The sequence below is a fragment of the Antechinus flavipes genome, chromosome 3 (assembly GCF_016432865.1).
Source record: "Antechinus flavipes isolate AdamAnt ecotype Samford, QLD, Australia chromosome 3, AdamAnt_v2, whole genome shotgun sequence".
Lineage (NCBI taxonomy): Eukaryota > Metazoa > Chordata > Mammalia > Dasyuromorphia > Dasyuridae > Antechinus > Antechinus flavipes.
Window position 1 is genome coordinate 459150636 of NC_067400.1, and position 12182 is coordinate 459162817.

Genomic DNA, 12182 nt, shown 5'->3' on the forward strand with positions numbered 1-12182 from the left:
GCGATTCCAGCTGCACCCGCGATGCTTTCAGTCCGCTGGAGAGCTGATCCCCGCGTTCGAGCGGCGGCTCGGCCTGGCAGGTGACGGGTGGACGGGCTCCGGGGGAGGGATCGGGGGTGGCAAGAAGTCGCAGCAGCCGTCCTCCACCCTCTCTCCGCCCCGCGTCTCCTTTCTCCTCCAGCCGGTCGTTCTCCTAGCCGCGGTCTGGCCCGTCTCCAGATCAACGGCTCCCCGACGCAGCAGGCCCATCGGGCCCGGCCGTTCGGCACCAGGAACCGCTTCGGGGAGAAGCGGCCGCCGCCCCCGCCACTTCCTCCAGGGCCCCGCGAGGAGAGCCGCCGTTTCCGCTGCGGCCGGACTAAGACCCCAGAACGAAGGGTGAGGTGAGCCGGGGGCACGGTGGCAACGGCTGCGGTGGGACCCAGCGACCGCCGCTGCCCTGGGAGGAGGAGGTGGAGGAAGAGGAGGAGAAGGAGGAGGAGGAGGAGGAGGAAAGCAGGCCATCCTCGCCCTCGCCGGCTCCACCCACCTCTCCTCTGATTGGTCGAGGTCCTCGCTAATGAGCGCCTCTCGTCTGGGATTGGCTAGAGAATGCTGTCTATCAAACTTGCCTCGGTGGGAGTTCGGGTTGCTGAGGGACGCTCCGCTGCGGGCTGGATTTGGGAAAGGGTTGGGGCCCTGGGGTCGACTGACCCACCCCTGATTTTAGGCGGGTGCCCTTGTCCGGAAGGGGACCAGCAGATCTAGGTGGGCTTGGCAGGAAGTTTAAAAGAGCATCTGGAGCCCATGGGACGAAACTTGAACTACGGCCATAGTTATTGAGTGGGGTTAGTGGATAAGGAAGAAGATTTAGAGGCAAGTCCTATCCCGTGTGGGAAAAAAGCACACACAACTTTTTCTTTTCACAACTTAATTTGCTGGGGAATTTCATTTTCTAGGCCTGTCAGTCAAAATCCCACGTGGAGAATTTGTAGTCTGTTAGCGGCAGCTGTGTTAGAATACCAGGAAGTCTCAGGGCTTCAAAGAGCCCACCTCATTTGAATATTTTATCCCTTTCTCCTAGCTTTTAAAGCCTATGGGGAGGAGGGGAGAGTATTTCACGGATAATATAAGTTTATGCCTTTTTAAAAAAAATTGCAAGGAAGTTAAACTGTGTTTTAAGTTTTATGATTAAATGATGAATCATTCATGAAAATATCTTTGGAGTATTCAGCTTATCATCAATAATGGTAGAACAACATGAACTCAGAAATTATTTTTCTCCCAATTATTTAGAAGAAAATAATAACAAAGATCTTATGTTCCTTGACTAATGGTAGTTCATGTCCTGATTTGAAAAGTTAAAAAATGGACAGGTATCTTATACATCTGTTTATTTCCATGTTAGTTAACTGTCGTTTGACGCATTTTTATATCTGAGTTCATTTTTATGCTTTTAAAGTTAATCAGAATGAGAATTTAAAGTACTCAAACATATAAATATCATTTGAACATTCCCTATCTGTTCTTTCAGGCACTGCCTTAGGTGTATGGATCTTCCTTGCCTTTACTTAAAATATTCCCACTCTATCATGTGGTGAGGAAACAACATTGAGTGCAATCAGAAGATCTGAGTTCTAATTTGAATTTTGCCAGAAATTGTGGCTATGGCCAAACTACTTGATGTCTGCCCTCAGTTTTCTCTTCCCTAAAATGAGTAGGTGAGAAGTAAGGTTCCTTACAGCTGTATCAAATATTCAGTGATGATTGGGAACTCTCAAGTTTAAGCTGGAAACCCAGTAGTTGAGTTTTATATATGTAGTCCAAGAGATATGTAATATGTAACTGTGCCTGAACTTACCAAGGAATGAAAGTTGTTTCATTTACGAAATATCCAGCTCTTGCATTTAAAATAGTTTCTCTGGGTGCAACTGTTAAGATTTGCTACACCGATCAGATATCTAGAACTAAGAGCTCTTTGTGAACAGTGGAAGGAACTTGGTGCCAAAGCAATAGAGAAGTACAGCTAAGAATGCATATTTGTTACTTTTTGTGGAACTTCATTACCATGTTGGGAACTAATAATAGTATCTAGCAGTATCTGGCTATATATAACATTCTTAAAATCCAAGCCACATTGACAACTCTTATTTGTGGATGTAAGGGAATACTTAATTTTTAAAAAAATTAATATATTTTTATAGGAGATGTAGATTAAATTACCAGAAATTTTGTATAATACTGCATTTGAATCTTCTCTGCCTTCAGTCACTTCCCAGAAGTAAAGGAAATAGATTAATATTTTCAGATTATCCTGGAACTGTTAAAAGTAAATGCAGTCCTCTTCTCTTTCTCCTTTTTAAATCTATCCTTCACACTGCTGTTTATAGTTTTTCTAATGAATTCATCTGCCCCCAACATTCTTAATGGCTCCTTATTGCCTACTAAATAAAGTATGGATTTCATATCCTGGCATTCAAGGCTTTCCACTATTGGGAACTAACTTATTTTTTTACGCTTGTTTCACCTTTCTGTACTCTTTATGTTTGACCAAACTGCACTATTATATTATTCATTCTTGACCTCCCCCCCTTTTTTTTTTGTCTTTTGCCTATTCCCTGCCCCTTGGCTTGGAATGAATCCACTTAAGTTTTCATTCTCTTCCTCTGTTTTTTTCCTGTTGAAATTCTTTACTTCCTAGATCCAACTTGGATGATACTCAGTATAGCCTTCTTTTGATACTCTTATCTCCCAGCTCCTAAGCTGAAAGTGGTCTATTCTAAAATTTCTCATAGTATTTTGTTTGTATCTCTCTACACTTATCACATTATACTTTGTATCATAGTTATATTTGTATATACCTTATCACCTACATATGATTACAAGCTCCGTGAGGCAAGAACTCTTATTTCATTTTATCTTTATATCACTAGCACATTGTTTATTGGGTTTAATGAATGTAGCATCAAATGCCACAGGATTACAGGTAGTTTCATTTAATGAAACAGATATTTGCCTTAAAATATATATATTTTTTAAATGTACAAAACAAAATAAAAAAAATTCCCATTGACTTGAATCATGACTTAAGCGATTGCTTCAGGGGAGAAATAGATGTGGCAATAAGCCAGAAATTTTTCTTGTTGTCTAATTAAACTATCCTCTCATTGACAGGTTTCATTCAGCAAGGCTTGCCACTAGTCAGACAATAGGACAATGTTCACTGGGTAGGGAAGGGTTGAGGTTTAGAATGAAGACCTATCAGATACTCTTAATTTAATACTATCAGATACTCTTAATTTAATACTCCAGACTCCAGCCATCTGTGTGGAAGTAGCAGTTTCCTATGAGATTTCTTATATTGTCCTTGGAAAAGTAACAGATATTTCTTTTTGATTTTGGGGAAATAACCTCTCTAGCAGAGTGGATAGAGTGTAGTTGATGGAATTATAGCAAAGTCTGGTACAGGGAATATTTTATACTTTTGGATTTTGTGAAATCTACTTGAATATACTGTTTTATTTTTATAATATTCAGGTGTTTCTTTGTATAACATGGGAATTACCTGGGTAATTAAAGTAAATTAAAATTCACTTTAAGTTGAATTATACTGAAAATTGAGTCACAAATTGGATGTTTGGCAGTTACCTAGATAACTCTGTTTGTCACTTTGAGGTAACTTTGGTATGAGAAATATACACTGTAAATAAATCTAGACTGACACTGAAGACAACTGTCTTTTAGCTATTCCTAATTTGGTATATTAATTCATTTTTTTAACCTCTTAGAGTATATTTTCATTTAAATTGCTTTTTAGTAGTAACTCAGCTCTATCTAGTACTTTGAGGTTTACAAAGTACTTTCCTGATAACCCTGTGATGTAAATAATACAAGTATTATTAACTCCACCTACAGATGGGGAAACTAAAGCTGAGATTGTGATTTATTACTAGTAAATATTAGATCTAAGACTCAAATTCAGATTTGTTTAGACTTTCTTGCAATAGTTTTTGATATGTAAAGTCAGGAAAAGCACATCAAAAGATCTAGTTTTTGGTTCTTTCACCTTTTATAACTTATACATCATTCAGCAAAAGTATTAATTATCTTTTGTGGCAAAGATTCTGCTTGGTAAAGTATAAAGTTTACATGAGATTAGTCCCTTCGTTCAGAGAGCTTATAGTCTATTGGGAAATAATGCATAATATTGCCATTTATGTAATACTGGTACAGCACCTTACACATCATACTTAATTTGCTCCATTCTTTTTATTTCTCTAACCATTTTGGAGAGTTGCAAAACAAAGCACTATATGAATTCATAGGTGAAAACTATGGGTATGAATCAAGGAAGACTTTGCAGAAAAGATGGTATCTGAGATGGCTTGAAAGAATGAATAGGTACTCAAAGTCTAGAGAATGAGGGAGAAGACACTGCAAGTATAGAGAGCAGTCTGAGCAAAGGTATCATGGAAGCTTGAAAGCCTATGGAATAAAGGGTTTGGAAGCAGAGAATATTTTTGTTTGATTAGAGTATAAAGTAAATGAAGAGAAGTAATATGAGATAAGGTTGGGCAGGTTTTGTTGTGTAATATTTAACACTTGCTGTTGTCTACCATGTACTGAAATTTTTGAGCCAAGGAGGGATATGCCCAAATTCATGTGTAAGGAAAATTATTTTGTTATCATTATAAAGAATGAACTGAACAGAAAGAGAATAAAGATAGAAAACAGGTTGGAAAGCTAATAACCTAGGCAAATAGTAATAAGGACCTATATGGGGGTCCTTGAATAATATAGAAGAGGGAATGAAGAAGGGGTAATATTCTAGAGACAAAATTGACAGGATTGGTAATGAGAAAGAAAAATTAAATATATTGTCAAAACAGTGACATGAGATGTGTGTATATGTATGTTATAATGTACCCCGTGTCATCGTTTTGATTTTAGATAAATAGAATAGAGCGAAGTCAGAGGGACTTCAGATATAGGAAAAAGTATAAGCTTAGATTAGATATTAATAAATTTTCCAAGAGTTTTTAACAATAAAGGATAAGAAAGATGAGGTGATAAATAATGGTTTCAAGGGGTATAGGGCTTTACATATTTTTTAAGAATTGGGAAGATCCGAGCATGTTTTGTTTTTGTTTTGTTGTTTGTTTTTTAGGAGATGAGAAGCCAATTTTGAAAGAAAGATTAAAGACTCATGAAGAAAGAGAGGGGGAAATGGATACAGGAATAAGATTCTGGAGAGGTGGGGAGGGAATAGGATCAAAGGAGTTGGTAGGTTAATTTTAGGAAGGAAGAATAAGGATATCTTGTCTTCTGCTGCCAAAGAGAAGGAGGAAAGAGTACTGACGCCAAGGTATAGGAATGAAATGGGGGGAAGAGGTGAAGAATCTCTAGTCTTTTGACTTTAATCTTCCCAGGGAAGTAAATAGCTGTGTCTTCTTTTACAAGGGGGGGAGGCTGGAAGTCTGGTTGGGTACAAAGGAAAAGGAAAACAAGGTTTTCTAGTCCAACTTAAATGAAAAATGAAGCAACCTGTAACTTATGATTAACACATTGACTTTTTTTTGTGTATCGGTTGAACAGGAAGCCAGGATATCACAGCATGGATCAGTCTAGGTCTAGTTCAGGTGGAGGTAGTGAACAGGCCTCTTCTCAAGACCACCGTCACAGTGAAGATGAGCGAAGATGGCAGCAAGAGCGCCTCAGCAGGGAAGAGGCCTATTACCAGTTCATTAATGAACTCAATGATGAAGATTATAGGTTAATGAGAGACCACAATCTCCTAGGCACCCCTGGTAAGAGATGTATAGCAGGAGAGAAATACTTTGGCATTTAAGGAGGCAATTTAGAAGTGTAGCAAGTGAGGAGTTCTTTTCAGAGAATCATAATACTAGTTTCTGCTTTAAAGTGACAAGGAAAAAAAAACCTGGAATACTTCTTTATGTTGGTATAGGATAGAAAAGCAAAAAAAAATAATTCTGCTTCACAAGCAACCTAATAACAAAACAGGATGATGATACATAAGGACATCTGTCCCAAAAGATGTTCTAGAGAGAGGTAGAGACACACATTTAACATCTCTGTGTATATATACATACATATACACATACACATATACACATTTATCTTAATTAAAATCTTCATGAATATAATTACAGACATTATTCAGAATAAGAGTTTACATATCTTAGGTATAAATACTAGTAGAATCATTTGATTTACTACCTCTCATAAAAAGCCAGTGTACTTGCAGATCTAAATTGATCATTGGATTATATATGATAAGAATTATAAATGAAGCTCAAGAAGATTTGGGAAATAAATAAGTTGATGAAATCTGCAGAATTGTAGTCCAAAGATTATCAGCCTAATACAGCTTGCCAGGAGATTGAGATAAATTTAATTTGAATAAAAACATTAAAAAAAAAAAAAAAGAAAGAAACAACTATTTGGATTTTCTGATGAATACATAGAATGTGTTAACTAGAAGTTTAAAATTCCTACTTATATATTCTTTGGGCCCAACGTTTACACTTTTTTCATTTTCCTTTAGCATCTCCAAAACAATGAATATTTAAATTCATTCTGTTGTAGTATGCTAAAGATTTGTTCTGCATCTCATATGTTCCCCTTGTAAAACTGAGCAACTAAAAGTTTACCTTAAAGTTTACGTTTTCTAATTGCTTTTAGGAGAAATAACATCAGAAGAGTTACAACAACGATTAGATGGAGCCAAGGAACATCTGGCATCGCAGCCTGACCTGGAGAATAGACAAGCTGAGGGAGGAACTTTAGGAGGTACTTTGAGCAGTTTTTCTTTACTTCCACAAGAAACACACTTTATTTGAGTATATACAACTGTGAAATATATTGGTTGGACAGTCTAGTCTTACATATTTAATTTTTGATTTGATACAAAATTAGATTCATTATTAAATTTGGCTTTACCCTACAAATGTGCAACTTGCCTACCAAAAAGATATAACTAACCTTAACTTCGAATTGTTTATCAATATAGAATGGAATTATTAAATGTCTAGATGCCTGATGACATTTCCATGCATGAATATACACATGTATACATTTTTCATTTTTGCCACTTAATAAGCTTTATTCTTAGACTTCTTGCTTTAACAATGAAATACTAAAAGTATCCTAAAATTGTCATGAACTAAAAAAATTGAATGTGAAAGAGGAATAGATGTTAACTATATATAGGAAAGTTATTTATTTTTTTTTTTTTACTGTTTTCCTTGATACCATCTTACATCTTTGGAAAACATAATAAAGTCTATCTGGTTAGACATTCTGTGCAGTCTTGTTATGTATTTAAGTTTTAAAGTAAGGAAATGATTTTAAATCATCAGTATTTGTTTTAAGTGTCTTTTTATTGATGAGTTCATTGGCCAAAAAATAAATAACCCATTTGCTTCTTCATACTCACATATATGTTGTTTAATTATATTATATTATATTAGAAAGTTTTTGAAAGGCCATGAAGCCAATGATTTGATTATATTTTAATGGAAAAAAGAATTTATTATAAAATTATAATTACAAAACAATATGTTTTGGACTTATAGAGACCTTCCTTGAAGGTAATCTAATTCAAAAACTTTCATTTTAAATATGAAGAGCCTTAAGTTACTGATTATGAGGTATTTTCATTGCTCTATCATCCATTCTTTAATTATGAGTAAATATACTAATACTAGGTAGTTATAATAAATATCTATATTCCTATCCATTTAAATTTTCCCCTTATTATCTAATTATCAGTTATATTGTGAAACTATTATTATCTCATCTATTTTTAATAGTTATTAGTGAATGGAAGAATTTTGTGGATAGAATGATATTTTGTAACTTAATTTGTTAGCGCTATGGTTTTCTGAAAAACCCACTTCATGTGAATTTTTCTGTTAGAATTTGCTAATCTAATAATAGTAGAAAACACTAATAACTGTGTACATACAGGCAGTAGAAAGCTCTCATATCATTCACTTATTCAATGAAATAATGTCAGATGATCAGTTCTTTACTGGCAATTATCTTCAGAAATCTTTTCTTGAGCTCTAAACTTGAAGAAGTTCCTGAATAATAAGGTACAGTTCTTGAAGCTCTAGATTTAGAGTGGATCTTAATTTGGCTTCAGAGATTGATGGTTCTGATTTTTAGTTTTGACCAAAATAATTTTACATACATAATGTGAATTTTCTGTTGCCTTTTTACTTCTCTTTACAGTGAGGTAAGATAATCTTAAAAGCTTCTTTTTAAAATATAAAAAGTCCTACTTACAAAGTGCTTTATGGTTACATAACATTAATTCATATGGTTTTAATAAATCATGAGTACTAAGAAGGATCTCAGAGATTACCTTCCATTCCCCTCATTGAACAAATGAAGTAACTTGAGATTTAGAGATGAAATGACTTGCCTAAAGAGTCACACAAAATAGTAACTTGTGACAAGACTTGAATCCAGATATCCTACAGCAAGTCCAGAGTTCTTTCCAGTGCATTATGGTGTCTTTTGTTAGTATTTCATACTTGTCTTGATGTTTGTTGTTCAAATGAGGATTCATATAAATGATTTTAAATTTTGTGATGTTATGGTAGTCCTGAAACTTTAAAATGTGGTCAGACTTATAAGCTTCCTATGAAAATAGTATGTATGTATAAATTCATTTTCCCCATTTTTCCTAGATGCAGAGATCCCTAGAGACAATTCAAATGGAGACTCCCTGTTAGAATGGCTGAACACTTTCCGTCGGACAGGCAATGCAACTCGAAGTGGGCAGAGTGGGAACCAAACTTGGAGAGCTGTGAGTCGAACGAATCCGAACAGTGGAGAATTTCGGTTTAGTCTGGAAATTAATATAAATCACGAAAATAATGGATTTGAAGCTCCTAGTGATGAATATGCAAGTGTTTCTCATTCTCATGCCACCAGAAATCATCCTGAAAATGGACACCAAAGAGCAGTTAGTCCTGTGGCCAGGAGAACAAGGAGCCAGACCTCAGTGACTCTGAATGGTGACAGTCTCAGGGTCCCAAGGACTAGAATGGCAAGAAGTTCAAGGAGGCGGAATTCAGTTGAAATGTCTTTTTCTATGTTGGGAAGGGTGAGGAGCAGAAATAGGGGGTCAGTAAGCGTTTCTAGAACAAATTCTGTTAATAATAATCTTCTGAGTGGTCATGCAAACCCCCAGGGCACTAGTGAATACAACTTGAGAGAAGGGCTAGGTGCATCTTCACAGCTCCAGGGAAACAGAGGTAGAACTCCTGTTCCCACAAGGAGTGCAAGCCAAAGACAAGAACCAGTAAATTTAGAGTCTGCTGTAAATAGTCGAAGCCGGTCACCAGTTCAAAGACAAGGTGATGCTATGGATTCTGAAGAACATAATTCACATAGGGAAAATAGACCTTTACAACAAACCTTTAGAAGGTCAGTTAGGAGGAGACATGTGGCTCGTGTCTATTTAGAGCCAGCTGGAGAACATAGAGGCACTACTCATACCCCGCTGTCCAATTCAGGACTACTGTCAAGAATTACAGTGGAAGGGGAAGAATCCATTAGGCCTACAGCTGCTGTGAGGCGACATCCAACTATCACACTAGACCTTCAGGTTCGAAGGATTCGTCCTGGAGAAAATAGAGATCGGGATAGTATTGCAAATAGAACTCGATCTAGAGTAGGATTGGCAGAAAACACAGTAACCTTTGAGAGCAATAGTGGAGGCTTTCGTCGAACCATTTCTCGTTCAGAGCGTGCTGGCATTCGAACTTATGTCAGTACCATAAGGATTCCACTCCGTAGGATTTCAGAGAATGGACTTGGTGAGCCATCATCAGTTGCTTTACGGTCAATTTTAAGGCAGATCATGACTGGATTTGGGGAACTGAGTTCTCTAATGGAAACTGAATCTGAATCTGAATTTCAGAGGAGTGGGCAACATTTAAGAGAGATGCATTCAGAGGTGAGTAACTCAAATGCAGTTGATGGCAATCAACAAAATGAAGTATCTTTTCAAGACAGGCAGGCCCAAGAAGGCAGCATTGAAATGAGTAGTGAAAATGAGAGGACCCAATCTAATAACCGCAACAATGAAAATAGAGAGAACAGGCAATCTCAAGATGCAAACAATTTAGTTGAAAGTGGGACACTACCTATTCTTCGTCTTGCCCATTTCTTTTTATTAAATGAGGATGATGATGATGAGCACTTTAGGGGCTTAACCAAAGAGCAGATTGACAATCTTTCTACACGGAACTTTGGAGATATTGAAAGTGAACTAAGTAAAACCTGTAGTGTTTGTATCAATGAATATGTAACAGGAAACAAGCTCAGGCAGTTACCTTGCATGCATGAGTTTCACATTCATTGTATTGATCGATGGCTATCTGAGAACTGTACTTGTCCTATTTGTCGGCAACCTGTTTTAGGATCCAATATAGCAGACAATGGATAAAATAACGGAACTTGCTTTCATAATTATATTTTATCATAGCTTAGTATGTGTTTAAGCATTCATTTTTTAGCCTATTTGTAATGAGCCAACTGGGATGAATAATAATTTAGATAATGGTTTGGGCTATTTTCTTTAAAAAAAAAAAACAAAAAAAAACTTGTTTCAAGAGGTAGGAAATTTGCATACATTTTAAAATGCAAATGATAAATTACTAAAGTTTAGAACAATTAATATTGCTAGAACCAAATAATCTTTAATATGTTTTTATTTTGTTATGCTAAGCACTTTCATATATGTAGAATACAGTAGGATAAAATCAATTTGCTTATTGTTAACAGTGCAACAGACTTTATTTAGAATTCAAATTTTCACAGACTCAGTACTGTGTCAAGAAATTGGTGTCTAAATAGTCACTCATTAGCTTTTTGTTCTAAGAACAATTTCTTTTCATAAAAGAATCTTTTGCTGGATGTTTGCTAAAAGTATTTAAGTTACTTGAAATGTTCAATTTAATATGCAGTATCCTATACCTACATATATATATATGTCTATATATATATATAATTTTTTTTTTTTAAGATTGAAATGTCCAGTCTGAAAACTACCAGTTTGGTTCTATTTAAACTTTTTGGAAATTTTTGCATGTGGTTTTACACAATGCTTAATGTTGATAAGTTCATCTTGGAAAGTGGGTGGATTAAGGTGACATTAAAAATACATACAGTTCAGTACAATGTTTCTGACAATCTGACTCTCAGTAGGCAGCAAGCAATCTATTATAGTAAACAAGTATTTCTTTATAGTATGTTTGAACTTGAAATAGATATGAATTCAAAAATGGAACATGAAAATTTTAGGATATCTAGATTCCTTTAACTTTGGTTCAACTTGTTTTTTACTTTATTATTTTGAAAATGCAAAGACTTCTCTTGGATTATAAAATAATGTATACAATATGCACGGTTTCTCAAACTTATATTAGAAAGTTTTTTGGAAAGGATACCATTTCTGTACTGAATAAAATGTATAGATAACATAGTGAGTTCTCCTTGAGACATAATAAAATAAAGAAAATGTAGACTTTATATGAACACCAAAAGTCATGTATTAAAAAAAAAAAACCTTTCTATTTCTACAATAAACATTAATGCAAAGGCTGTGTGTAATATTTTTGTAATTATGTAATCTGAGTTGGAAGGAGTCTTGGGAACCCATATACCTCATAACTATACAAGAATTTTTTCTATGATATCCCTAGAAAGCAGTTGTACAGCTTCTGAGGATCTCTGGTGATACTTATAATCATTGTCTGAGGCAGTTCATTTTACTTTTTGAGACCTCTAAGTTTTCCTATAAGCTCAAGTAATTTAGAGCTAAAATGGGAATTTAAAAATCATCAATTCATGCTTTCTCAAAACATGAATTATACTTCCAAATTTCTTAGTAAACTAGTCACCTAGTCTGCAGGTGTTGATTCAGGACTGAAGCACAGGGGATTACTGGAGCTGGATATATAGATCTATGAGTCTTTTTAGATGAAAAATTTTACAGGATGGTAATTAAAGCCAGGGGAGCTTAAAAGGTCTCTTAAGAAAAACCATAAAGTTATGAGTGTGATGGACTATAATTAAGGTATAAGAAAAAACAGTGAAGACTTAACGTGAACTGATGCAATATGAACTAAGCAGAACCAGATCATTGTATACAATAATAGCAACAT

At 35.5% G+C, this 12182-nt stretch overlaps 1 protein-coding gene across 1 annotated transcript; it reads left to right on the forward strand.

Moving 5' to 3' along the window:
* Positions 1 to 300: 300 nt before the first annotated feature.
* Positions 301 to 11619, forward strand: RNF6 (ring finger protein 6). Its single transcript, XM_051986555.1, has 4 exons — positions 301 to 383; positions 5575 to 5786; positions 6682 to 6789; positions 8697 to 11619. Exons 2-4 carry the CDS (start codon positions 5594 to 5596, stop codon positions 10460 to 10462), a joined length of 2067 nt encoding a protein of 688 aa, XP_051842515.1. The 5' UTR covers positions 301 to 383; positions 5575 to 5593; the 3' UTR covers positions 10463 to 11619.
* Positions 11620 to 12182: the final 563 nt, after the last annotated feature.

Excerpts from the sequence above, each read along its gene's own strand:
- RNF6 (XM_051986555.1), top strand. The coding sequence starts at position 5,594 with ATGGATCAGTCTAGGTCTAGTTCAGGTGGAGGTAGTGAACAGGCCTCT. Across the intron at positions 5,787-6,681 it reads CAATCTCCTAGGCACCCCTG|GAGAAATAACATCAGAAGAG; the intron begins GTAAGAGATGTA and ends AATTGCTTTTAG. Across the intron at positions 6,790-8,696 it reads TGAGGGAGGAACTTTAGGAG|ATGCAGAGATCCCTAGAGAC; the intron begins GTACTTTGAGCA and ends CATTTTTCCTAG.